Genomic DNA, 26170 nt, shown 5'->3' with positions numbered 1-26170 from the left:
ATCTAAAGACAGTCTACTCTGTCTTCAGTGGTCGGCCCTCGCGCTTCCAGTCATTAATGTGCTCCATGATGACCTTGGTCGCAGACTCTGGGGTATCCTGTCGGCCAATGCACTCCACAAAGTCGTTATCCGGGTCTAGCAATATTGTCAGTTTTCCTCCTGTATCAATCCACCGTGGAAACATTCAACTTACCCATCAGGTAGAAGTAAATGCTGTGGTCAACCAAGTAGTCTTCGCCGGTCTTGACATCCCTGGGGGTACTGAAGTATACCCGGTACTGCTTGCAAACATGCTTGACCTGGTCATAGGTACCAGTCAAGCCAGCAATACCTGGGTGGAACTCCTGCAGGTATGCACGCAGAACCTCCGGGGTATCACGAGCAGGATCGCAAGTAATGAACACAGGCATAAACAGCTTAGGGTCACCGGTAGCCTCGTTGACCTTGTCAATGATCTCGGCCATCTTATCCAACTCGTCGGGGCAAATATCAGGGCAATGAGTGAAACCGAAGTAGACCTAGCGAATGAAAACCGTCAGCAAAAGCACCCAGCTTCAGAGTCTCAACCAGAAACCAAAACTCACAAAAGAATATTTGCCCTTCAAATCCTCCGCAGTAAACTCATTCCCATCCAAATCCTTCATAACGAACGGTCCTCCAACCTTCGGCTTTCCAACACCCTTGCTCATCTCCGCAATGCGCTTCCGCTCCAGACGTGCCTTCTCAACCCGGAAATAAACCACCATACCGGCGCCCGTGAGGACGAACAGCAGGGCTGCCTTCCACGAGAACGGACCGGTGGAGTTCCGCTGACGCAGTTGGCCCATTGTCTTTGCGCGAGTGCGGGATGCACTCGTTGAGAACTTATTATTTTGGGCGGAGAGCATGGTCTGGATGTTCGCGGTGACTCGGGGCCGTTGAGCTTGCGTGTAGGTGCGGCATTGTTGGGCTGTGGTTCGGATGCTGGGGGATATTTGCTTTGATGAGATGGACTCAATTGATGCCATATAGCGGCTTGTGCGACTAAGGAGGCCTGCCATCGTTAAGGAGGACATGGTATGAGTTTCGGTGTTTGGTCGGGGAAGATTGCAAGGTCCGGATGAAGTTGAGCGTGATCAGATCGTTGCCTTATTTGGTTATGTTTCTGCCTGGGGCATTAATTGTTAAATCTAACTATACTAGCAAAAAGGCTACATACAAATGAAATCAACAATAATTTATTGAAGGCCTTGAAATTTCGTACAAAATTGAAAATCTAGTAGGTATTATTTCCCATGTAACTGCTGAAATTGACAATTGGAACAAAGAACTAAATACTAACTAGAAACAAAACCGCTCTTGTACATGGCAGAAGACTAACAACATTGGATATTGGACTATTTTCATAAAATGGTGACAGCTCGTAAATCACCATTGAATCTCACAATGTGAAAATCAAGTAGTGATCATTGTAATCTTGTTCAAGTACTTCGTATCCTCCTTGAAGACAAGATTTTCCGCGGTCCATTTCCCAGCATCTTCTCTGGAGATAAAGTACCCAATATTCAGAGACTCTCGTCCAGTTTTAGGATCCTCAACACCCACTCGAACCGTCTTCTTAGTAGCTCCATCGTTCAGTAGACTAGCCCGCACGATAGTAAACGGCTGACCACTTTCAATAAACCGCTGCTCCATAAGCTCTTTGTCTTCATGCGCAGCTTTGAGAAGCCACCCATAGACTGGGTGCAGCACCAGAGGGTAGTCACGGCCAAACTTGGAGAGGCCAGTAGTGCTGAAGGCGACAATATGGGGATTTCCAGTGGCCCCGGCATCCCGGAGGATTTTTATAGCCTCGACTAAAACTGCAGCGCCTTTTCTGCAGCATTCTGGGTCCTCGGGGGTTAAACTGGCTTTAGGTCGGCTGCCGATCGTTGAAACTATCATGTCAACCATCTTGTTGCCTTTGTCGTCAGCTTGAAGACATTTTGTAACGGCGGTGATGTCATGTGCGTTGCCTTCAACGATTTTGAGGTTCGGTGTTGATTCAAGGGGGATGAGAGCTGCAAGCTTTGACGGGGTGCGACAGAGAGCAATACATTGATGGCCAGCAGCCAGTGTATGTCTTAGTGCAGAGAGACCGCAGCCAACGGTGCCTCCGAGAAAAGCAACTGTCTTGATGTTGGAGCTCATTATGTTCAAGTTGAGATCCGTGGGGTCGATAAAGTAGATATTAGATGTTTAGATGTGGTGGTGAATCTGAAGCTTGTGGATAGAAACATTCTTCTGGTCCGGGCGATACTTTTTATACGTGGAAATTAACACAGAGCAGCCCCGAATAGTATCCGAGTAAGATGACCTTTATCAGCATTTGAGAGATGGCCTCGCTCTTTTCTCGCGCCCAATAAGACTCTCCACTCGGAAACCTTGTTCGCTGGTCCGAGGGTCCCACTATTCCCCCTATTGGGTGTGAGGCTGCTTATGGCAAGAGATGTTGCGACCGCATCATTCCGCACGCTTCAAATGAACAGAGCCACTATGAAGGGAATAACGGCGCGATATGCGTAAATAATTTTGCCGTTGAGTTTTCAAATGGAAATCGTGGCATTGTGAGTTCAAAATGTCGCAGATGCCGCGTGAGTCAGCAACTGGGCGAGGTTCGCACACTTCGGTCTCAGAGGCCGAGAAACGCGCGAGCTCCCCGAGCAGCCAGAATAAAGCACATGCAGGCGCGCCCGACCGCGCAGTGAAATCGCGCAGCTGCGTGATATGTCGGAGCCGAAAAGTCAGATGCGATAAATTGTCGCCATGCTCAAATTGTCGTCGTGCGAATATCGCCTGCATCTATCCGTCTGCAGATCGGCCGCCGAGATGGGCGCGACGTCTTGAACGCCCGGTCACCGGGGAAGTTATGGAGAGACTTCATCATTTAGAGGGCCTTGTGAAGGACTTGACGGGTCAATTGGAGCAGGCTCATGCAGCGACTAGATCTGCTGCTGGTTCGTCACATTCTCCTGGGAGCTCCACTCATGATCATGATGGTGGTTATCAGGGCAATATGCACTCTGCAGGATCGGGCAGCATACAAAATACTAAGTTTGGGAGGCTAGTATTGAATGATGCTTCGAAGAGTCGCTATGTTGGTAGTGGCTTTTGGTCGTGGGTTAATGATGAGGTGCGTTATTAGCAATCCACGCAACTGAATGACCTGCTTATCCTTTTTGTTTAGCTTGACGACTTGAAAGCAGAAACATCTAATATCGCCGTTGGAAATGATGGGTCTTCAGATGACGAAGAGATGATTTACTCCAAGACGCCATCTACACAAGAGCTGGGACGGTCACCGTCAGACCGACATGCATTCCTGTTTCGACACAATCTTAATTCCTCCTCTCCGAGTCTGCAAGAATACCACCCACTGCCTTCACAAATTCCTTTTCTTATTAATGTCTTTTCCGAAAATGTCAACATCCTTGCACAGGTTGTTCACATCCCTACTATCAACAAAATGATGCACAATCTGCGTGGTGATGTGTCGAAACTCACCCCGTCTAATGAAGCCTTGATGTTCTCCATATACTATGCCGCCGTGACGTCCATGGAAGAAGACGATATCACGCTCAATTTCGGGGTCGCCAAGTCAGATCTGAATCTCAAGTATCGTCTCGGCCTAGAGCATGCTCTGGCCAAGGCTGACTTCCTGAACACACCAGACTTAGTGCTGGTACAAGCCCTTGCGATCTTTCTTTTCCTTGTTCGACGGCATGATAGTCCGAGATATGTATGGATGATGACCGGTATTGTCATACGCATGGCGATTTCCCTTGGATTACAGCGCGATGGATCTCATTTCGGGCACCTTACACCTTTCGAGATTGAGATGCGACGAAGAGTTTGGTGGAGCTTATGTCTCATCGATGTGAGAGCGTCAGAAGATCAAGGAACGGATTACACGATTACATTAGGCAGTTTCGACACCAAAATGCCTCTTAATATCAATGACGCGGATATAAATCCCGAATCGAAGGAGATGCCCCCAGAGCACGATAGCCTCACCGATATGTCCATTTCAAGGGTAAACCTCGAAATCTGTGATATTTCTAAACATATGGTGACTCGAATATCTAAAACTGCAAATCTCGAAGAACAAAGCCACTTCCTAGATGACATGTTTCGCCGTCTCCAGGATGGCTTTCTTCGATATTCCAAAAATACCGAGTCCAACATAATGCACTGGACCAGCACTGTCGCAACTCGAATAGTCATGGGTAAAATGACTCTTCTTGTTTTCTTGCCTGTACTGTTCTCTTCTCCAAACGACGATGTATCCCAGGAGATCAGGGACAGACTACTCGTTGCTGCAATCGAAGTGGCCGAATATAACCATGCTCTTAATTCCGAACAGGCCTGTCGACAGTGGCGATGGGTTTTCCAAACCTACACTCACTGGCATGCAATTGTGTACCTTCTCCTCGAAATGTCTCGGCGTCCATGGTCACCCATGATGGAGAGGGCATGGGTGGCGTTTCATAGTGTCTGGCTCATCCCAAATCAGTCACATATGAACAAGCACCTCCGCATATGGCTTCCGTTGCGGAAATTGAGACTTAAAGCCCAACATCATCGCGATTCTGAGCTTACGCGGCTAAGGGGCGATCAGGAGTTCGCAAAACTATTGGAAAATCAGTATAACGAGATGATGAAGCCCTCTAGCTCGGGCTTATGCCTTTCTGAGCACAGTTCAACGGATTCTTTCTTATTAAAATGGCGGCAAGTCATAGCAATGCCAGATCAAATGGCTAGACAAGGAGCAGACACCCATTCATCAAGTTCGCCTGCTGCTACTCACAATGCTAGTCATCTCGCTCCAGAATCAGCACCCATATCAAATCCCGTGCAAAGCTTTTGGAAATCAGATTCCACGGCTCCTTCACACATATCAGAGCCAATTGCTTCATCTACACAGCATGCTTCTTCCGCGACCAACCCGCAGCAGTGGGATCAAGGTTTTGATTCGAATATCATTCCTTGGTTATGGGCAGATGATGTGGTGCCAGACGCGTCTATCGATTCAATTGACATAAGTATGGATCTCGATGAAAGTGGAAGTGGGATAGATTGGTACAATTGGGTTGAGACTGCTCAAGGGTTGGATTCCAACTTTGCTTCCAATGGACCTGGAGCATCTGATTAATGTGTGCATTACTGGCGCAAATACTCTGACCACGATACAAAATGAATATCACGACATAAATTCATCTTCGGCTGTCCAGGGCGCGGGTCAATCATGCGATAACTCAAGAAGTAGAGGTCGCCATCAAGGCTGTATCGTCCATTAAAGATTCCTGAAAATTATTCAGGAGATCATCCCATTCATTCCAGTCCATGGGGCTGTGCTCGGAAAACAGAAAGTCAAAATCTCTGCTTGACTCGTCCAGTTGTGCAGTTGGTTCATGTTGTTTTTCGGGGACAAATCCCTGCGACGCTAAGTTGAGATCATCACCTGTCCCCTGCGACTCGGAGGCAACTTTTGAACTGCTAAGCAGATTTACCACGACGGTCGGACAGGGTGCAGGGGTTCGTTGCAAATGGTTACACTCCTCGATATACGCTTTCCAGGCCTTCAGCATGAGATTCTCTATGGCGCGATGAAGAGGCAGTTTTATACCCTTACGCCTTTGTCGAACATGGCGAGAGTAAATATTTCCAATTATTGCCCAGGTTTGTATCTTCTCTTCTGCGTCAGTCCGAAAGCGCATTTCGGATAACATGAAGATCATAGCGTCCCAGGGCATATGATGCACCGTGTGCCATGAAAATCGCTGAACATCAGGATTTATTTGAGTATAATTTGCATATTCCGTCATTTTGAAGCAATTTTCGAAAATGATGTCCTTTTCAGTCTGTGAAATACGAGAACCCTTGTCTTGATACTGTCGAGGATGATGGGCAAGTAACCTGGTATAATGAATCACCGATCGGCCCATCATTATTGTCGCTAAATGCAACGGGATTGACCGATCGCAGTGCTTCAGAAAATTCTGTTCCACTGCGCTTTCGAGCTCATCAATGGCGCGATCTTTTTCTTGGAGCGACAATGATGGAGAGGACAAGAAGCCCCAAGGGGAATGGGAGGGGCCTGCATTTTTACTCCAACGACGGAGCCACTTGCCGTACTCACTGCGAGTAAGACAAAACATCATTTCGGTCGGGCCCTGTTTCTCGCTGGGCGGTTCTGTCATGCGCGGATCTAGATCGCTATCGTTGATATTGAGGGGTGGCTGGGTATCGGTTGTTGCAGGTAATAGATTCGAAGCAACCCCGCAGAACTGCGCAGACGTAGAGTCTACAATCACGAGTTGAAACCATAATCGCCGTCGAATTTCAGCTTCAAATACGGAGACTCCGTATCCGGAGCCATCTCGGTGAATACCTATTCTTTGGGCGATTCGCATGGCGACACCACTCATAGTCCAGATTGTATGAGGATCTGAAAATGCACGCATGGACAGCTGGAGTTTCGTTAGACCAGGTTGGAGTTACTAGGTATTCACACTCACTATGTATAGTATGACTGCTTGCAGAACCATGAGATTTGAAGTGCGAAGAAACGACGCATTACTCAAGGCAATTTGGGCTCCTCGCCGACACCTGGCTAGAAGCTTCTTCCTGCTTTCTCCGAAGGACTTCTCAACTTCTCCAGGCTGTAACGATACCAAAGCGATGCAATAAACTGTGAACATCAACGCCTCTAATTCTTTCCCCACGTTCGGGAGATCGCTTGCAGCCTCTAATATTTGAGGTTGTAGCGTGGGTGTATGCAATAGTTTGATGAGCGGGTTGACATTTTCAAGAAATGTCTGCCACAATTTGAATATGTGCAAAGGATTCGGATGCAAATTTGTGAGGCTTCCTTTGGTAGCCGACCTCATAAGCATCAATTCCTCTCCGGTTTCATCCTCCTGCGATAAAGCATCACTATGATTGTCCGCCTCATCATCTAATACTTCTGTAGCATTTGCAAGCTATATTAGACTGTTAATAAACGGAGAAGTCAGACCATTTGAATGTTAACACAAACCTCATGACTGACGCTTGTCCAAAGTGTACTAGTAGCTATTAGATATGAATTGCAAGTCGGATTCAACACGCCACCTACTTATCGAGATAGACCGAATTTCCCTCTTTCACGATCATCCTCCCCGAACCACCCTGCTTAGGCCCTGGTGTACCTGGCAGGTGCCCATTGGAAGATGTGTCTTTAGTGGCTGTAGTTTGTACGCCTTGGGGTGACTCTGGGCTCTTGCATCGGAGTGACTTTTCGCGTTCCTGTGAGGCGTCTCCGCTCGCGTCGGGCTCCCTTTTGCGACGGCGTGGCGGTGGTGGAGGGCGATATATGCACTCCACACCTGCTTTTGCACAGTTCGAGCAGGGCTCTTTGCGATCACATTTCACTTTTCTTTTGTGGCAAACTACACATGAGTATGGCTTTGGTGAATCTGATAGCGATTCCATGACAGGCATGGGTATCCACACGCGCTCGTGTCCTCAATTCTCACTTTAGAACTGTGGAAATCTCATAAACCTTTCATACACAAGCCATGGGGAGAGTGTGGATATATCAACATCCGGCTTGCATTGCTGTGGGTCCCTGGAAATTGAGAATGATGACACGGGGGCTATGGACGTGGAGCTTTGACGTGTAACTAACTTAACTTATAATATTGATGCCCTAAAACCCAGGCATGAACTGTCCCACCAGTGGGACTCGTTTCAGACTTCAATCTTTTATCCGCTCAAGTTTTTGAAATGTTTTATCCCAGGTCTTGCATGAGAGGCTTTTCACATCCTATAAAGACTTGAATTCGTATAGTTTTCATGCCAGAGGCCTAGGAAGGCATTCTGGCAATCCGATGCTCTACTATATGACAGCTACCCCACTGTCATGATCAGAACATGCCACCAATATTTCAAAGATTCCGCAAAGTCCTCTCTCGCCGGGGCAAAAGAGCCCCATTTTCCGTTGAACCAAAAGAGTCCATATGGAAACGGCTTCCCGACCATGTGTTGGTCAGATTAGTCTCGTTATGTGAGCTAAATGATATTATCTCGTTGGCTTTGACATGCCGATTACTGCATCGCCGTGTTTTCCACAACGAAATCGCAATATCACATTCCTTTATCAATCTTCGACGAAAAGGAGATCAAGAACCTGCAGATTGTTTCGACCGCTCACCGGGTGATGATCTGACCTTCATATCGGAACTATTCCCGCCACCCCCGCCTCAGTATGCCGTCGGCGACGGACATGTTGATGCCGATTACTCGTTTGCGTACTTGGTTGATCTCAAACGATGTTGGACAACGTGTATTCAACTCTCGTATCATTTGGCCGATCATGCAGTTCGGTACCATCTGGATACTGACCCTATTGCGCAACCACTATGGACTTCTTCAAAGACAGAAAAGGAGGTTGTCTACAGCAAAGCTGTCGCAGCACTTCATGTGAGGCTGCTTTACCCAATGTATGTATTCTTCTTGTTTATTAATTTATGTCAAGTGCTAATCTTTAGCTAGGGCGTATGCCATATTATTTCTGGAGTCCTGTGTAGTAGATGGTTCGGACTCGGACTCCTCTATCCACTTAGCAAATATCTTCAAATTGACGGATGATCAGCAGTCTATTCTTCAAGATGTGCCTTTTACGAGTTCCCATATCCTTATATCGACTCAACACTGTCTAGAGCTTCTTTGTTCAACTGTCCGACGACTAATGCACCCCGAGTTTCCTAGTTCAACTTCGGAAAGCTGGGTCAGTCTACTTCTGATGACATCAACTCTCGAGCGCATTCTTCAATTTTTCGTTTCTGTTGCTAAAGATGAGGAGAAAGGACATTCATCATCTCACACTACAAGCTGGTCTCATCGCAAGGAGTTCATGTGGCGTATGCGTGAAGACTTGGGCCACTATGTGGCTGCTTCCAACCACGACCCCAACCAAACATTCACTGAACCTCCAGGTCTTGATAAAGTCTGGTTTGAGGCTTGTCGCCAGGAGTTGTTCCGGCGAGGGGCCATCCCGCATACAGCTGAGGAGCCTGTTCCAGTTCTTCATGGCTCATCAGTAGCACTAACTTGCAAATATTGTGACATAGAAGAGTAGATCTCTCATGAAAATGAACTATACACGAACCTTTCACTAGAATTATAGCCCAGTCAATTCAAGCTCTCTTTGTATAGGGGATATAGTTAGAGTGGGTATGAGTTAGGCTAAGCCGTGCACCAGGCTTGATTTGGCCGGAACTCGGATCTTCGGAGATCCCCGATGCGCCTTCATCTCCACGGTCCACGACTTCAACCCGTATTCCTTTTCTTTCATATGTTGATTAAACTCATATACAACACCTGGTACCTGTTTGTATTTTTAATCAACAATCTCGGCGCGATTTCAATAATGATGACCTCAATGCCAGCAGTTCGTCCCCCTTTCTCTACACGAAGTATAACTGGGGCAAGGATCTTTCTCTAATATCTTGATAGTGCGACTTGTGTCATACACGAAAGGTCGGAATTAATCCTTTGGGGCATTACCCTGGCTTTTGTCGTCGTGCTTCCTAACTTAAAACCATTCATAGGTAAAATGTGATCGTCAAGATCCATGTATGAACTGCGTCGATGCACAAGTTGAATGCGGTCGTGCTCGCCAGGCAAGAGTGCATCGACCAAGAGTCTCTCGGTTTGTATCTCATTGAATTCAACCTGGCAGTATTTCTAACAACCGATAGGTTGGATGCTTTGTCAGAGAGGCTAGCGAAACTGGAGAAATCTAAAGGAGATACCTCTATATTCTCATCGCCTTCCTCAACCGTCGGGCATGATGAAAAGCATGAAGTTACGCCCTTGTCTCCACAAGGGAAGTCCATAGATGCTTCAAAATCTTCCTTGAAAAGAAAACATTCTTCTAGTCATCCTGCCCGCGACACCAGCCCCTTTGGTTATTTAGAGTCGAAGCGCACAGCATCGCACGGTATTGGATCAAACATACATGCCGAACGACATTCACCAGGCTCAGCGCGACATGCTAGTGAAGCAAGAGAATATATTGAGCATGAGCTTCAATGTAATCCAGCTCTTTCAAAAGACAGACGAACAGCACTGGAGCTGGCACAACGATTCGTCAACCAACTTTCTAACCCGGGAATCCATCGTCATGAGCCTAGTTCTACAGAAAAATTAGAAGTCGAGGATATAGCGCCTCCTCAACTCACACCGGAGTTGCTCTACATGATGTTACCAGGTTCGTCTACTTTTATTGAGTTTAAAATCCGAAAAAAGCTAATCTCTGCAGGGCCCGACAAGAAGACCAATTCACAGGGAACAATCGTCTGGCCAGATCACATATCTGATAAAACTCTAGAGCGAATGGGTCTTGCAATTCTTGAAAACAGTGAGAATGAACAGATTCTCCAGCTATACCGAATCGTGGTATGGGTAAAGGCTATTTCATCTATTTCCAAGTTGGCTCCAATGATATCAAGCCATCCTTTGAAAATGCATTTCAAGACACTTAAAAGACAATACGAAGCAGCTGCAATGGATGAACTTAACTCTGTTCCTTTAACAGCTCCACCGAGTTTAACTTTGCTGCAGGCTTTATTATCCGGGGTATGTGAAGTCCTGCCAGTGATCTATGATCCGTGGTCAGTATGCTGATTTGACCTAGAAACGACTCATGCAATACTTGGGAAACATGTCTCGCTGTTGGATGTTCACGGCTTTTGCTTCAAGAGTCATCGTCGCCTTGAACTATCACAGCATCACAAACACTATACCCCAGAACGCAAAAGAAGAAGAGATTCACGCATGTGTTTATACATGCTATTATTTTGATTCAACTCTCAGCCTACTTCTCCTTCGACCGCCATCTTTACCAGAGCTCAAGGTTGAACCAGCACAACTTATCCATAGAGATCCGGAATTACCCACGACCGCAATGATCATCGGCATTGTTGAGTTGGCACAGGTCAAGGGGACCCTGTTAAAAATCCTGCTGGATACTAAAGAAATGAACGATGTGGAGAAAGCAAACATTCTTTCAGATCTCGTGTTCCGCGCTCAGAAAGTCTACTCGGATCTACAGATAGTAAGCTCACGCATCTTCAAGCAAATATCAACATCCATTATTAACCGATCTGCAGTATCGAAGCCGTCAAGAGATAGAGTTCCCTGATTCATGGGTATTGCTGCGCCGGGAATGGTTATCAGTGGATTTCAACTACTATTCTGCTTTAACAACACTCATTCGAGCACGGTCTTCTGTCCTGAAATCTCGCCTAGTGTGTGAAGATTGTCTTTATGCAGCTCGAAAAGCCTTGACCACGCTCCGAGCTTTGCAAGAGGCTTTTTCTGACGACGAAACATCAGTTGATTCCTATCCATACTTTTTGACATGGTAAGTTCCATGCTACTTTTATTCACCTACCATACCACCCCAAGTTTGGATGACATGACTAATATCCACATATTTACTCTAGGACAATGCTGCTCTTCCCACTTTCCCCGTTCTTCGTTCTATTCTGTAATGTCGTCGCAACTTCTGATCATCGTGATTTCGAAATGATCAAAAAAATCACGGGCGATCTACACCAGTTCGCCAGGGCGAATGCCTCTATCGGCAAACTCTATGGCCTCTTTTCCAAGTTCTTGGACCTGTGCGCACCGCTTATCAAACAAAATCCCTGTCCCTCGAACGCTGATCAACATATACCTGGCATTCAAAATAATCTAAATGATGGACGAATACCCTCTCAGATGAGTAATTCCTTTGCAGAAACATTTGGTCGGGGTAATGCTCATCCTTTAAAGACGCTGCCAAGTCCGGGGACCAATAGTACTATCTCGGGAGTGCCACCATCTGTGCCATCTGTGGAGGGATGGGATGACAGTCTTATGTGGGAACTATTTGATAACCAGCCGTCACTGGGTTGGGCAGAATCGGAGCTGTGGGATGCAATGGCGCAATTTCACGCCGCGTGAGACTGCCACGTTTGATATGTAACATATACTTTCTAAGTAAATACATGTATCTAAAAGAAATGAATGCAGTGGTAAGGTCATGAGTGTTAATTGGATTAGTACATGATGTATTTACTTCGATGACTCTTAATAAGGACACAGTCCCGGAAGAGGAGCAAAGGAAACATAGGTAGAGAGTGAATGGCAGGCATCCAGGATCTAGTCGCAAGACAAAAACAAAAGAAACTGCTGGATGAGGGTGGGCATGCAGAATGGAGACCGCAATCTGTTTAAACGTGCGGTCGAGTATTATAATACAGTACTGAAGGGCAAAATGTAAATGAAAAAGAGGGTCGTCTATTAAGAAATCAGAACCCAAAGAAGGAAGAAAATCTGTGTTGATAGTTAGCTTTGTCGAAGAAAAGTGAGTGATTCTGGAATACATACCATAAGAACACCAAACATCTTAGCAATGAGCCACCTGTTTCCAGATACTCGTGTCCAGTACTTCATCAGCTCTCGTTGCGCACCTTGCACATTGTCTACAACATCTTCTGTATTGGCATCGATACGCTGGATCATCTCAGACTGTTCGCTAACCATTTGAGCCAGCTGGCCGAAAATGCCACCCAATTCGCTGATTGTACGTTCAATGGCCTCAATGGCTTCTCCACGGGCTTGGACGTAGGTATTGCTTGATTGGGCTTCTTCCATAACCAATAGTTGTTGATCTGATTGCATAGAGGGGCGACCCAATGGCGAAGGGTTTGAGGGATCCAAGGTCAGGAGATCAGATGAATTTCCTTGGTATCCAGGCTGGGGGGTACGTCTCCCCGAGGGGTTGTATAGAGGTGAGTCGGAGCGTTGGGATTCGAGGGCGTTCTGCGACTTGGACGATACAGAAGAGACAAAGTTTTCGGTTCTTGAGCGAGATGCTTGGATATTCTTCGTCCGTACTTCCAAAACTTCTTTAAAGCTAGATCCTACGTCTGCCAGTTTTCCTTGGAGCATGACAACAACCTAAGACTCGTTAGCAATAACCCGAATACATTCTCCGAAACCAACACTCACATTATCGTTGTGCTCGCCCTCCTGATCTGTCTTTGATCGATTTGATTTCGGGTGTTGCGCCTGAGTTAAGGCTTGTAGGCCTGCAATTGACTGATTCAGGGCTGCCAGGTCTTGCTTAATTACGTACGTCAACTCGGAGATCTCGACGGGTCGGTCGTCAAAGAGCGTTTTTCGCTTCGCCACTACGGATCGAATTAGTTCATAGTCCATTTCCCGTCGCCTGTCTGCTTCAATAAAAGGTCCCACTCACATTCTGCCAGTCGCTGCAACTTCGCTGTTGTTCCTGTGATCCCCTTTCCAATGTCTCTTGCCCTTCGCGCAAACTCCGAGCGACCAGCTTTCACATCCTGCGCTCCTGATGGTGATCCATTCGCCTGTCGTCTCTGGGTCTCTGTCAACAAAGCCTGTCGCTGCGATCCAACTTTCGACGTGCCGAGACGTTTCTGGGCTTGGCCAAGGATAGAGCTGAACTCGCTGGTTCGATCTTGAATTGAGGGGCCGGCCATTTTGTCGTGATGCGACGTGTCAAATGCCGCTTATGTCGGAATAGCCGGTGTATCTCCCGTTAATTTGAAGGGTTCGGTATTCAAAGGCTTCGATCGGTCTTTCGAAAGTTGCTGCCTGTGATCCACCACCAAATAATCTTTAATCGATAAGGGGCGGCGAGGCGGGTTGTTGATGGGTCTGTGGCCGCTTGCAGCGATGTGGAGTCGAAGATGGAATTTGAGGAACAGAAGTCGGAATCAAAGACAATGTTAGATAGGACAATGAAATTAACGGCGCAGCCTTCACTATTTTTCCCAGAGAAACTGGATCTCACGTTCGCAATCTAACATCCTCAATTCCAAACGGAACACGTCGATCGCGATTAAACCACGTGATGCATGCGCCACCGCTTACATCATCGTGCACCGCCCCTGGTCTAATTTTACATAGTATGAGACGAGCCTTACGTACCGTACCGCCTTGACGCCTCAACAGCTGGATCTATGCCACTTGCCTTTCCCCGGATGCGAATCAGGGGAACATTCTTGACTTCTTGTACACCCTCATTTTTGTAAAAATCTTGGTTCTTCGTCTTTGCATGGTTCTCCCCTGCTAATTCTTTCTTTACTTCTTTTTCTTCTTCTTTCTTGTGGATACACGTCATTCCTGACACCCTGGACTGTACAATATCTTGTTTCCGCCCCCCATACTCAACTAGCCCATCTGATCGACACCCGCATTGGCAACGTCGCTCACGCCACCCCCCGTCCTTCCTCAAATACCCAACCTGTCCGCTCTCGCCCGCGCGACGGCTTCGTGTGTTCAGATACCTTTGCAGCAACTATTTCCGGACTGTATATATATATATTCCGGTGGGGTAAAAGTTCGACTTCGGCACTCTGCAAGTTAGACCAGGCAACAACTTATGCTGGATCTTTAAAGCCCGACAGTGGTTTTTATTTAAGACGGGATTGTTCTGATGGCAAATCCCAATATTCCTGGGCAAGGCCGCGTGGGTCAGAACCTGTAAGTTTATCTTCCATCGTCTTCTCACTGTCTTGTTGCACAACCTCTAAAACAATGCTGTACAGCCCGTCGCCGCCTAATGCGAGCAGCCCAGCCAGCGGAGGAAGCACCCCATTATCCTTTCGAGCGAACGTGAACCGCGCGAAAACGAAACGATGGGTTGAGGCCAAGAAATATTCATACGACGGTGGAGACTGGGGTGACGAAGATGATGAGGACGAGGAGGAGGAACAATACCCAGCCCCAGCAGCCGTTCCTCGACCTTCATATGCAAATCAAAGAATTGGCAGTTCGTCAGAGTTGAGCTCTAGGCGTTTGTCTGGAATAGTGGGAGCCGAAAATGAGCCTCGCGCTAGTCCTACAACCGATTCTAGTACCGGTGCTCCCCCGCAAGTAGCACAAAATGCTCCTGCGGTTGGATTACCCGACATAAAGCGGATGTCCTCGTTTGGCACCGACTTCCTTGGAGGGGACTCGACTAGCCAGTCAGCCCACATCGAGTCTCAGGAACCCTCCTTGCAACACAACCCTTCTCAGGCGTCTCAAGCTTCGACCACCTCCCAAGGGTTCACATCAGTAGTTCACCAAGCTTTCGATGTTCCAGAAACCCCAAATTCAACCACTGGCAGCGTTGCACGCTCTAACAGCGATGGAACTTCTGTCATTAGTCCCATCATGGGTAGCCGGGGTTCTTACGATGACAGGACGCCTACTATTCTCGAGGAGCCGGCTGAATCGAGCACGCCGACCGCTGGTTCCAATAATAGCTCACCTTTCATCCCGGGCCACCGACGCGATATGAGTCTACCTGACCGCGATAATAGCCCTTCAAAGCAACCAATTATTACCGAGCATGACGCGCCCTCTGAAGGTCAAGCAGAATTGTCTATTGTTACTCCAGGACAAACTCAATTGCCACAAGAGTCTCCTCAGCAAGCATCCCCAGATACTCCTGGAAAGGACTTCGTTGCACCGCTCAAGTTTGGCGAAAGGAAACAGTCCGAGCAGTCTGGACCTGCAGGGTACCGTGGCAATATACCCATAATCACTACCCCCAATGTTAATGACTCTCCACACGATGCCAACAGTGACCAGTTGCGAGAGGAAATTATGCGCTCGTTGAGTCGAGAGAATTCTCAAGAACCAGAAGAGACACCGCCGACCCAGACTGAAAATACCAAGCCAGAATCCATTCCAAACCAGTATGAGAAGTACTGGGAGGGACCAACTGGTCCCGGTCTTGATGAAGCTCCCAGGACCTTAGTTTCCGAGTCTCACCACGACTTGACTGCCAGCCATCCCCTGGGCTCGCAGGATTCGTATGCCGCCCTCGACGTATCCAATGAGCCTGCTGCTGTGGTTGATGAAGCACCTCAAAAGCCTCGTCTGGGGAGACGATTCTCGTGGGAGTCTTCTGCCTCGGCTAATGAGCCAGACACAGAAGCTCCTCCCGTCAGCGTGGCACCTGTGGCCTCACAAATTGAAGATGACCATGCTGCGCGCGCCCCGGAGGCTGTTGATGAACAGCTACCAAGCTATGACAGTGAGGGTTCTGGCAGCCAGCGAATTGAGAAGCCCAGACTTTCGATTGTCCCTCCAATCCCAGAAAGTAGCTCACCTCCCGTGCAGATCATGGGACCAACAGATGGCCCCAACAACGAGAATAATGTTATCGATACTTCGGCTGTGGGAACCGGAAATGTTGATGAGCAAAAGCTTCAAAGCTTCCGTTCGATCTTAAATCTTGCGACTCCCAACCAGCGCATTAAAGCTTTCGACAACACCAGGGATCAGTTCGCTACTATCAATACCGGTTTGAATCGCTGGCTGCAAATCACTGTCCATGAGAAACCCGAACATGCCGAAACGATCCAATCAGCCCAAAATACCTCGGCCATACCTCGGAGCTCGCCAAGTAGGACTCGATTCCCTAAACTCACATCTCTTGGTAATCTTGGCACTCCAACAGATGGAACCCCTACTAGTGCAAGTCATCTGAGGCGCCCCTCTGGCAACATTGGAACCATTATGAATAAATCGAATGTTGAACAGCGTGGAAAGGATCTTCTCCATACAGCGGGCACATTTGGTGGCAAGGCAGGTGAAGCAGCTAAGGGCCTGTTTGCCAAAGGCAGGAGCAAGTTTCGCGCTGGTGGAGACAAGGTAGATACTTGATCTTTTTTTCTTCTTTTTTCTTTTCCTTAACATAATCGGGGTCAATTGCACTGGAACTGGCGCGCTGGGCGGCCAGTGCAGCGATGTCTCAAACTCTTTTGCTTCTATGTTTCCAATCTTCTTTCTCGATACCACGATGTAATTCCCGTCGCTTTGGCATTTGGACACTAGAATGTGACACGATTGATGCATCTCTGTCTTTCTCTCTTCCACATCTTCCTTTCGCCCAAACCACCCAACCTTAGTTCATGCCCGTTTCTAATGTTGGTAATGCTTGTAGGGTCAGTCATCGACTTCTCGCAGCAGAAGTCTCCACTTCAACTTCTCATCAGAGTCCAATGGATCGCAGGGTAACTCTTCCTCACGCAACTCTATCAATATAGGCAGTCTGCCTGTATTCAAGTTTGGACAAAACAAAAATGCATCTTCAGCCCAAACAAATGCGAACGGTGAACGAAATAATGAACCTTCAGGCAAACGTCTCAAATCAACCGGATCTATGGATATCTCAAGGCTTCAAATAAATTCCGAAGACACATCTAATCGAGCTGTCTCACAGCCATTGCCAATGTTTTCAGATCAAGAAAGACTTCGAAAGGAATCTGCCAGGAAGTCCGGCATAGTTGGTGACCTCGAGCAGGAGATGATTGCCGCCCTTGGTCTTTCTCCAGTCAAAGCTCAGCCTGATCCGCCAGCCCAGGCTGGCTTGGCGTTACCTTCGAACGAATTTGCTGAGCGAAGTCCAGATCAAACAGGGCCGCCGCCACCATCTAAAGATGAGGCTGTGCCGATTCCCACAAAAGATTCAAGCGATAATCACCGGCTAAGTAAGGAGAAGTCCCTGCCAGTTCTCCCTACCCAGGACTTTGGTGGTTCATCCTCACTGGAGCCAGCGGGAGCAGAAATCCATAAGCCCGCTACAGAGACGACGCAGACCGCATTTAGATCAATTCGCCCTGTTGTTGAAGTTGAGCCCTCTAGTCCACCCAGGACTCCTCCAAAAGAAACTGCACTTGAAGACGCCCCTCCCCCAACGCCACCAAAGGACCCTGCACATCTCAAAGCAGTAAAATCAGGAAAATCAGGACACGCTGCACGACAGCCATCGGTATCAACGCTTGGTATTGAGGACCGTAAGATAACTGATGAGGCGGATGAAGAGTTCAATAACACCCCACCCTCCCCAATACAGCCACCATCACCGGAAGCACCCAAGCCTGAACCCGAGCCTGAACCCGAGCCTGATCCCAAGCCTGAACCCAAGCCTGTATATGGTAAACAACTCCCAGAAGCTCAAACCTCAACCTCTTCACTGCCGTCCGCCGAGGAAATCACAACTGGGTTTGAGCACATATTCCCACCGAGGCCAGCAACTTCTGCGCAAGTGCTTGACGCCAAGCGTCAATCCATTAGCGGCCTTCCGCCCTCAACACCGAATTTCCAGAGTCCTTTGAGAAATGAAGTGAGGTATTCGCCCGCAACTCGGAGCAGCATGTTGAGTTTTGGAAGCTGGGGCAGACAAAGCAACAACAGCAAAGGCACTCGGCCACCTACTCCTGCTAATGATCTCTCGATGCGCGTTGAATCAAATTCTTCTGCTCAAAATGGCGAATCCAAAATGGAAAAATTAAAGGGCTTTGGGAGACGACGCCGTGCTTCGGTGGGAGACCTCTTAACGGGGATTCAAGGCGGTTTCCAGGGACTGCAAGAGAAGATTCATCAACCAGAGCCTCAAGAGAAGGAGAAGGAGAAGGGGCACCAACGGAAACGTACTTTCAACAGAATTAGTGTATGTGCTTCATTCCAAAGAGGTTGCTTCTTTGCCCTGTTTTCCCTCTGTTCGATTTTTTTTCGTCTCAAATTTACTAACAATGCACAGAGCCTTTTTACTCGTTCTGATTTTCAACCTCCGGAGGACGCTAAGGTCACCCATCGCAAACCCATGCCCACTACTTCCGAGGGCAAAGATTTACCAAGCCGCCCTTCAGCTGACAGATCATGGGCTCCAACCTCGCAAAACGGGCGTCAAAGCATTGGAGATAAGGATCTACCCGAACCGCCATCTGATGGATTTACTCCGGCTCCACGACTATCTAGCGAAGCTATGCCTCGTCACCGTGCAAGTATGGACGTCCCCCCGACTGCTAGCCCCAGTGCTTTAGCATCTGGGCGCTTCTATTCATCAGCAAGTTCTGGAGACAGCCTACCCGCAGCCCAGCATACTCGCGTCAAGAGTATGCCTCTCACGACCCAAACAAGCCATCCTCTATCTCCTATACCCCACTCCGATTCAGACAACAGCGGCTCCCCAAGATCTGAGGGTGGTGGCTTGGAAACCCGATTATATGAAGATGATCAACGCGCAACACAAAATGGTTTGTCGAACACGCCTGTACAACACTGGGCGAGTCAGCTACCAGCTGACAACGAGTACGAACACCAACAGTTCACACAGCCATCTTTTAAGCCCAATCCTGACATCCGATCCCGCAAACTTCCCAATGCCGAACTACCCACCACCGAACATCTTGAGCCCAGAAATATTGCCGTGTCGGGCATGTCTAATGTGACTCTTTCAGAGCATCCCCATCGTGATGAGACCCAGACATTGGCTCGCAATTCTGAACCTGTCGAACTTGCCCTTAGAGATGATTCAAGCGATGAAATTGTCATGTCCCCCACTGCTTATCCCGGACAAGAATGGATGCCAATGCACTGCTAGCGATTTCACTTCAGCGATCATCTAGATACCCTTCTTGATTATACGATTGTATCTTTGGCTTCTTGGCACATTGATACGTGGTTTAGCGCATTTCGTTTCTTTTGCATTTTGCATTTCGCAAGCCTTTGCATATAACATTGGCTCAAAATTATCCTATTCAGCATTCCTGTACCATTTATTGTTCTCCTCGATTCCTTGCATGCTTTTGCATACCAATGTACTCGTAGCATCCACTTTATACATGCTGAATCATGAATAGGAGACACTCCTAGTGCTCGCAGTTGTGAACACAGAAATTCTTCTCCTGAAATTGGTCACAATCTAATAAGAAAGAAAAAGAAGTATACTTGTATAAAGTCGCCGTATAGGCATCCATGGTTAATGTTTCCATCGGATCAACACGGCCCCAGGTTCCACCAGAAAAACAAACCACCGATGAGCCCCTCCCACTTACTACTACCCAAACAATCGAATACAGTCTCTCCACTGGACTAAACAATGATTTATTCGCCTAAAAAATCTCTCACAATAATACACTGCTGATCCCAAGTACCCGTACCCCGCAATGGATACCACCCCGCTCCTCCAAGAAGTGGACTCACTTGAAGCCACAGTGATCATCGACAATGAGCTAGACCCCATGTCCCCGGCAGCACCCGATACAGTTCATCTTTCAGGACAAATTGGAAGCATAGCAGTCAGACCAGATAGCAAAATTTCCGGTCGCGGCGATGCAATTTACGAATTGCGCATGGGTAATATCTGTTGCGCGGCGCACGGCTTGTCCATTCTCATAGTAAGTATCAACTCCTTGTGCACATAATTGAACTCCATCAGTTGTGCCTATACGGACTGCGTGGGTAGAGTGAATATGGTGCTCATTTGATATTTTCTCGCAGACTGCGACAAAGGGAGATAAGAAACATTCTGTTCTCTTCGATGCTGGCCCTGAAGAAGATGCGTGGGAACGTAACGTGCAACGATTACGTCCCGATCTTGCTTCTGTCGAAGTTATTCAATTATCTCATTGGCATCGGGATCATTCTGGTTGGTCTTCTTCCCTTCTACGAAAACTATGTTTATTAACAATATAGGCGGTCTTTTGCGAGCTATTCGCATGATTAAAGATGCTAAGAGGGCCCAGGGCATCTCTGATAATCTAGTGGTCGATCTACATCCCGATAGACCAGTCTATCGTGGTATTGCTCTTCCTCAACAAATAGTCTCTCTTGAGGCAGATCCAACCTTTGAAGAGATCTCTCAAACAGGCGCTGTGATCGAGGAGAATGACGAAACACATACGATCCTCGATGACATGTTTCTCGTCTCGGGCGGGATTCCACGGGTAACGCCTTATGAAACAGGTCTAAAAGGTGCTGTACGGTTTGACTCCGAGTCAGGGGAATGGTACTCAGACGAGCTCATCGCTGATGAGCGTTTTCTCGCTGTCAATGTCAAAGGTATGTCCAAAAGCTGCGGGTGAGACGTAGTCTTGATTTTCAGTCGCTTATTTGATCGTCAACAGATAAGGGTCTCGTTGTATTCACAGGATGCAGCCACGGTGGCGTGGTTAATGCGACAAAGCACGCAATGAAACACATGCCTGAAAACACTCTTCTCCACTGTGTTGTAGGCGGGTTCCATCTTGCTACTTCCGACGACATGCAGGTCCAAAAAACCGTTGCTGATCTCAAACGCCTTGATCCTGCGGTATTGATGCCAGGCCACTGCTCTGGATGGCGATCGAAATTTGCTATTGAGAAGGCTATGCCCGGGACACTTGTACCGTGCACCGTTGGTACAAGTATTACTTTCTGATGATGTCAGTGATCGTCCTTATCTTGAAACGGCAGGCATGGTGTCGTTGTTGTCGGTTCCTGGTACCTTGCATAGATTACTCTATCTGATCAAGCTCCACGTGGGAAGGGGAAAATTAAGGGTCCAGTGCGTGTTGTGCGTGTTGATAACTGAAACTGCATGCCGCTAGTTGCTCTTGACGATTTGACATTCCATCAAGGGGTCTCGGCTAACTTGACTTGTTTTTTTTCCCCTGTGGATTCCGATCATCTGGCATCGGCTTGTCCCTTGCTGCATTGCTTTACCATGTGATTGGGAATATGTAGGAGATTTAAAGTATGTTTTGTCAGGTTTTATGCTTATCCACACTCGCTATACCTTGCTTATCAAGGGTTGTGGTGCATGTTCTACCGGCGTTTCGAAGGTTCAAGGTAGGTATGGAGTCGATACGGATTGAACCGAATTATGATTCGAATTTTTTTTATGATCTTCTTAATCTTTTGGTAACCCGTATCCTTCTACCCATTCGGCTTTTCATATAGCTTTCCCTCGGGTTGAATGGACATTGTGACTTCAATGTTTGATCAATGAATATTACCACATGTGCGAATACTAGTAAACTAAAGATTTCTGATTGGCTGGAAGGGATTTGGTTGTTTGCCCAGGTGCACATTGCGGGTCGTTCCGCTCGGCTACAGCCTATAAAATCGCTGAAGTCTTCAGGCTGGGGACACTGGGGTGATTCGAGTTCTTCTATTACATATCCTATTATCAACTACATACTACTCTATACGGCGGGATATTTCTCCCTTTTTTATCATCAATTTCCTTATAATACACATATTATATAAAGGGATATCAGACTCTCGAGTCTCTGTTCTACCGACGGAATTTGTCAATATGGCAGAACAACTCCAGGTTCAAGTTTTGACAGGACTCTTCAGGTTGGAAAAGGACAACACTGTGACTAGTAAGCGGTTCTGCGAGATCTTCAAATACATCTATATATATACAAGCAACCTTTGTTGAACTTGAAGTTTGTGGAATCATTATGTATCCCAGACAAACGCTTAGTACTATATTTCGTTAAGTTTGTCTCCAACTTTTCGAGTTGGTTGGTCTCATTCCGGGATGTTTATTAACATGAGACTAGGTATCACTATGGTAGATTAGGCTGGAATACTGGCAGTTGATTCCCAAAATGGGTAATCCTGAAGAGCTAATAGGTAAAAATGACGGAGAGCATATATACCGGATTTTGTCCTGCAACCCTTGGCGCTCTCCTTCCGTTCTAGTGCTCACCCCCTCGCCGCTTTTACTCACTGAGAAGAATTAAGCACGCCCCTGAGCGACCTGAGCTGCTCAGTTATCATTATGTAATCGTGGTGATCCGCTCACTGAGCCTGACCAGAGCAATCCAGGTTTGCTTACTAATATCTTCCAAAGAGGGGGCCAATCTCAGTAAGCAGGCTCAATAAAATGCGACAAGCTAGCCCGACCCCTTGTACAGCTTTCCCCTTTCAAAGTGCGGGCATCGTAAATTTGCCGCTTCTTTGGCGATATTTGTCATTGCAAGCAGGATGTATCCAGTGAAAATCGTACAATTGAATAATTACAATTATCGTAGATTTAATGCTCCTAGGAGCGTTCCCCGTTTGCCCCGATACTTGGCCAGATTTGGGGTACGGAGGCAAATGTGTGCCTCCTAGAACGGAATTCGCATATTCTTTGATTTTGATTGGACACTTTCAGATCTCTCTATACAAATTGACATACCCTTCTATGGTAATCTAGTACTAAGCTAAAGACCTTTCGTGGTTTTGATGTCATGCCATTCTCGCCAGATTGGGGGTGGTTATAAACGGGAAGTAAGATCCGCTATTCGCATGACCAAATACCCGCTCCCGGGAGTGTCACAATGTTACGTTCTCGAGATAGCCGAATCAATGTAATCCGTTCAGTTGAAATATTATTCTAAGCTCCCGGCGGGAGCTTAAGTCTGACCAATGCTGCCTTGTCGTAATGGAAATACATCTGAACAAGGCTCCCTACACCGATGCCCTCTAAAAATTGACCTTGTCAAGTGAGTGAAAGCGAGTGTAAAACTAATCTAATCATCTCTCGCTGATAGTTCTTCGGATGAAGAGACGTTGACCTATACCAATTACCGCCCGTCTACTGTGCCACATATATCAAGCTTCAGCGTCTCGTTGCTCATTTATAGTGAAGTCTGGCAAATTCTCAATCCTTGGCCACCATAACGCAGCACAATCAAACGTACTTGAACAATTTCTTTGTCGAGGCTAGCGATAGGTGCCGAATAACCTGTGCACCTATAATTACTCTCAGACCACACCATACTTTAGTTGTAGTCGTTAAGAATAATTAGAGAGCCTCTAAAAGCCGTTTAAACGGCTTTTTGATAGTTTTTTTTACTTAAGGAGGGTCTGGTCCTTCAATTTTGCAAGACATAGTAAACAAATAAGATTTATTAGCCTTACTGCCCAGAACCGAATTACCCGGGAGTTGTTTTAGCCTCATTATTGTGCTTTGGCTGACTTTGGCTGTTCCGAAGCGAAGGAATGGATAATCTAGTGTTCAAGAGAGCCAGGTAAGCTATGTTGATACATTACACCATATGTTCCCTATTTATCATGTATCCTAGTAGACCCTTCAAAAATACCCGTTACAGCTCCCAGGAAGCCAAGGTCATTCAATCTGGTCAGAGCTCCTGGGAGAGTACATTCTTATATCGCCGTAATTATCAACAGGCTGCCTTGCACTAGGACGAAGGTAATAAATCAAGATATAAAATAGCTGGGCCCCTTCGTGCTATTCAAGTCCATGTCCATCAATTTCCATTATGATTAGACTTAAGCCTCATATCTAGAACAAAAAAGACCAAAATCTATTAGCTATCGCTGGTCCAAGTAATACACTAGCGATGATTCAGAGCTTTACGGTGCATCTCTTCAAATAGCAGAGCTCTTCTTGAGATTGACTTCCATGCCTCCTCAACGTTCATCAGACCCTGTCGAATCCACTGCCGATTCAAACAGACTGTTTCCCGGGTTTTTGGCGGAAGGAGTCGACCGTATAAGTCCACAAAGAATTGATTCTCCGGCGACAGGCTAAGAGTATCCGGAGAGAGACAGGCGACTAGATAGTGATACTGCATTATAAAATACCCAGATAGGCGTTGGTTGCCGCCGGGTTTCAATGCGTCTTCGACAATAACATCGATCAGAGCTAAGAATTTAAGAGAAGATTAGTATATGACTAGGGCTCTAAGAAAGACTGGAACCAAGGAAGATAAAATTAAAAGAGGCGTCCACGCTATTGCTTACCATCCAAATAGAACAACCGCTTTGGAAATCGACATCGTGTAGTAGTATGCAAGAATGTGTTCGTCAAGAAACTCGATTCCGAGAGATCCATATGCCAGCAACTCGAGGGAACAAGCATAACCCCGGGGGCGAATGGAGATGCAGAAGGCATCACCAGTCTGTATCCTGGCCAACCTAGGGGGTTAACCGTGGCATCCTTATCCATATATACATCACGGCCGCGGGAAACCTGGAATCCCTGCTGAAAAACGATGGTGAAGGCATCTTCAAGTTGGCTGTCTGCGATCGCAAGATAAAAGTCGCAAATGACCAACGGATAGCCGAGAGTCGCAATAATAGCATCACCAGCGATACAGTGTCTGATACTATGTTCCTCGAGACATTCTGATAGGTGGTAGAGGCGCCATAAGGGTGTTTCTTGAAGAGGTTGATCGGCTATATAATCAGCCATTTGCCATATCTTAGTGGGGAAGGTTATGAGGAAAGCTATGGGAAATGAGATTCGGGTTCTTGTGCCAGTGAATTGCCTGTTCCTCCTTATATAAGCCTCAACCAACTAGTTTCGCCATATCCGGTTTAGCTCTCGGGTTTCTACCAGATTGGGTTAGATCAACGAATCCCCACATACCCATATTCTGTGGAGCTTAATTCCTCTGCGAATCAAGTTTCAGTTACTATGTCGATCCACTCAGAGAAGATTATTGCGTGCGTCAATGCTTTGCGGGATGTAATCCCCACAAATTTTATTCTTGTTGGCGGAGCTGCCGCAAACTTGCAAGGGCACCAAAGAGTGACGCTCGATGTAGACATTCTGATCCGCGACCCGATCATTCTCCACCATCTCAAAAAATTTGACGGCTTCGAGTTGGTTGGTGGAATGTTACATTATGAATCGGTTCAAATCGATTTGCTAACGACTATCGACGATACGCTCTCTTATGAGCAGGTCAATCAGCATGCCGAAGCCATTGAAGCCGTTCAAGGGGTCCGTCTTCTAAAGCCAGACTTTGCATTAGCAGTGAAAGTGAGGTGTTCATATCTTAAGAAGGAAGATGACAAGGGGATCAGAAAACGAACGTCTGATCTAATAGACGCAGTCTTCTGGGCTGAAAGACTTGAGGAAGCCGGCCAGCAAATGTCTGGCTCGTGCGCTAAATACTCCCCATCAGCTACTATCAAGTGTTTTTCCTGAGAACGGTTATGAACGCCAATCAATTTCAAAAGCTAGTTGACGTGGGGCCAAGGAAGCTCCTCATTCCATGGGAGAAGAACTCGTCGGAACAACGGGAATATTATTTGTGCTTTGCTACAGAGTCTTCCGATCCTTTTACTGTCGAGTTGGATTAGGATGAGGTATATAACTATGACGACAATAATGAATATGCTGGATGAAGATGCTATCTGTGCTTGTCAATAATGTATAGTGTGGAGCTAGTGGAAATGTCCCTATCTTTTCCTTCTGTGCATATTTGAGCAGAATGAAATCTTCAGGTCCAGGACTTATATTAAATCCTTGCAGTGTGCTAGGGTCCTATAAAGACAACTCCACTTTAAG

At 47.0% G+C, this 26170-nt stretch overlaps 12 protein-coding genes across 12 annotated transcripts; 6 read left to right on the top strand and 6 right to left on the bottom strand.

The window, feature by feature from the left end:
• Positions 1-13: 13 nt before the first annotated feature.
• Positions 14-1055, bottom strand: N7478_001652 (SCO family protein; the record flags this gene model as incomplete). Its single annotated transcript, XM_056917867.1, has 3 exons — positions 14-135; positions 194-518; positions 585-1055. The coding sequence occupies 3 exons, from the start codon at positions 1053-1055 to the stop codon at positions 14-16; spliced, it is 918 nt and encodes a 305-aa protein (XP_056783478.1).
• Positions 1056-1434: 379 nt separating this feature from the next.
• On the bottom strand, positions 1435-2169 carry N7478_001651 (NAD(P)-dependent oxidoreductase; the record flags this gene model as incomplete). The annotated part of the gene is made up of 1 exon (XM_056917866.1): positions 1435-2169. One exon carries the CDS (start codon positions 2167-2169, stop codon positions 1435-1437), a length of 735 nt encoding a protein of 244 aa, XP_056783477.1.
• A 427-nt stretch (positions 2170-2596) lies between these two features.
• N7478_001650 (uncharacterized protein) lies at positions 2597-5170 on the top strand (the record flags this gene model as incomplete). The annotated part of the gene is made up of 2 exons (XM_056917865.1): positions 2597-3151; positions 3206-5170. The coding sequence occupies 2 exons, from the start codon at positions 2597-2599 to the stop codon at positions 5168-5170; spliced, it is 2520 nt and encodes an 839-aa protein (XP_056783476.1).
• Positions 5171-5273: 103 nt separating this feature from the next.
• On the bottom strand, positions 5274-7500 carry N7478_001649 (Zn(II)2Cys6 transcription factor; the record flags this gene model as incomplete). Its single annotated transcript, XM_056917864.1, has 4 exons — positions 5274-6488; positions 6537-7001; positions 7058-7085; positions 7136-7500. The coding sequence occupies 4 exons, from the start codon at positions 7498-7500 to the stop codon at positions 5274-5276; spliced, it is 2073 nt and encodes a 690-aa protein (XP_056783475.1).
• A 432-nt stretch (positions 7501-7932) lies between these two features.
• On the top strand, positions 7933-9139 carry N7478_001648 (F-box protein; the record flags this gene model as incomplete). The annotated part of the gene is made up of 2 exons (XM_056917863.1): positions 7933-8501; positions 8554-9139. The coding sequence occupies 2 exons, from the start codon at positions 7933-7935 to the stop codon at positions 9137-9139; spliced, it is 1155 nt and encodes a 384-aa protein (XP_056783474.1).
• Positions 9140-9651: 512 nt separating this feature from the next.
• On the top strand, positions 9652-12012 carry N7478_001647 (fungal specific transcription factor domain-containing protein; the record flags this gene model as incomplete). Its single annotated transcript, XM_056917862.1, has 5 exons — positions 9652-10273; positions 10325-10641; positions 10700-11119; positions 11175-11428; positions 11511-12012. The coding sequence occupies 5 exons, from the start codon at positions 9652-9654 to the stop codon at positions 12010-12012; spliced, it is 2115 nt and encodes a 704-aa protein (XP_056783473.1).
• Positions 12013-12351: 339 nt separating this feature from the next.
• Positions 12352-13568, bottom strand: N7478_001646 (t-SNARE syntaxin; the record flags this gene model as incomplete). The annotated part of the gene is made up of 4 exons (XM_056917861.1): positions 12352-12384; positions 12439-13011; positions 13063-13244; positions 13313-13568. The coding sequence occupies 4 exons, from the start codon at positions 13566-13568 to the stop codon at positions 12352-12354; spliced, it is 1044 nt and encodes a 347-aa protein (XP_056783472.1).
• Positions 13569-13878: 310 nt separating this feature from the next.
• On the bottom strand, positions 13879-14212 carry N7478_001645 (uncharacterized protein; the record flags this gene model as incomplete). Its single annotated transcript, XM_056917860.1, has 2 exons — positions 13879-13979; positions 14020-14212. The coding sequence occupies 2 exons, from the start codon at positions 14210-14212 to the stop codon at positions 13879-13881; spliced, it is 294 nt and encodes a 97-aa protein (XP_056783471.1).
• Positions 14213-14628: 416 nt separating this feature from the next.
• On the top strand, positions 14629-19471 carry N7478_001644 (uncharacterized protein; the record flags this gene model as incomplete). The annotated part of the gene is made up of 3 exons (XM_056917859.1): positions 14629-16737; positions 17030-18538; positions 18629-19471. The coding sequence occupies 3 exons, from the start codon at positions 14629-14631 to the stop codon at positions 19469-19471; spliced, it is 4461 nt and encodes a 1486-aa protein (XP_056783470.1).
• A 565-nt stretch (positions 19472-20036) lies between these two features.
• N7478_001643 (MBL fold metallo-hydrolase) lies at positions 20037-21289 on the top strand (the record flags this gene model as incomplete). The annotated part of the gene is made up of 4 exons (XM_056917858.1): positions 20037-20267; positions 20371-20518; positions 20566-20931; positions 20997-21289. The coding sequence occupies 4 exons, from the start codon at positions 20037-20039 to the stop codon at positions 21287-21289; spliced, it is 1038 nt and encodes a 345-aa protein (XP_056783469.1).
• Positions 21290-24206: 2917 nt separating this feature from the next.
• On the bottom strand, positions 24207-25066 carry N7478_001642 (uncharacterized protein; the record flags this gene model as incomplete). The annotated part of the gene is made up of 2 exons (XM_056917857.1): positions 24207-24517; positions 24616-25066. The coding sequence occupies 2 exons, from the start codon at positions 25064-25066 to the stop codon at positions 24207-24209; spliced, it is 762 nt and encodes a 253-aa protein (XP_056783468.1).
• A 225-nt stretch (positions 25067-25291) lies between these two features.
• On the top strand, positions 25292-25807 carry N7478_001641 (uncharacterized protein; the record flags this gene model as incomplete). The annotated part of the gene is made up of 1 exon (XM_056917856.1): positions 25292-25807. The coding sequence occupies one exon, from the start codon at positions 25292-25294 to the stop codon at positions 25805-25807; it is 516 nt and encodes a 171-aa protein (XP_056783467.1).
• Positions 25808-26170: the final 363 nt, after the last annotated feature.

This window comes from Penicillium angulare (assembly GCF_028827245.1).
Source record: "Penicillium angulare strain IBT 27051 chromosome Unknown utg000002l_segment0_segment0, whole genome shotgun sequence".
Classification (NCBI taxonomy): Eukaryota; Fungi; Ascomycota; class Eurotiomycetes; order Eurotiales; family Aspergillaceae; genus Penicillium; species Penicillium angulare.
The sequence above is the reverse complement of the archived record's forward strand: the minus strand, read 5'-3'. Positions and strand labels throughout refer to the sequence as shown.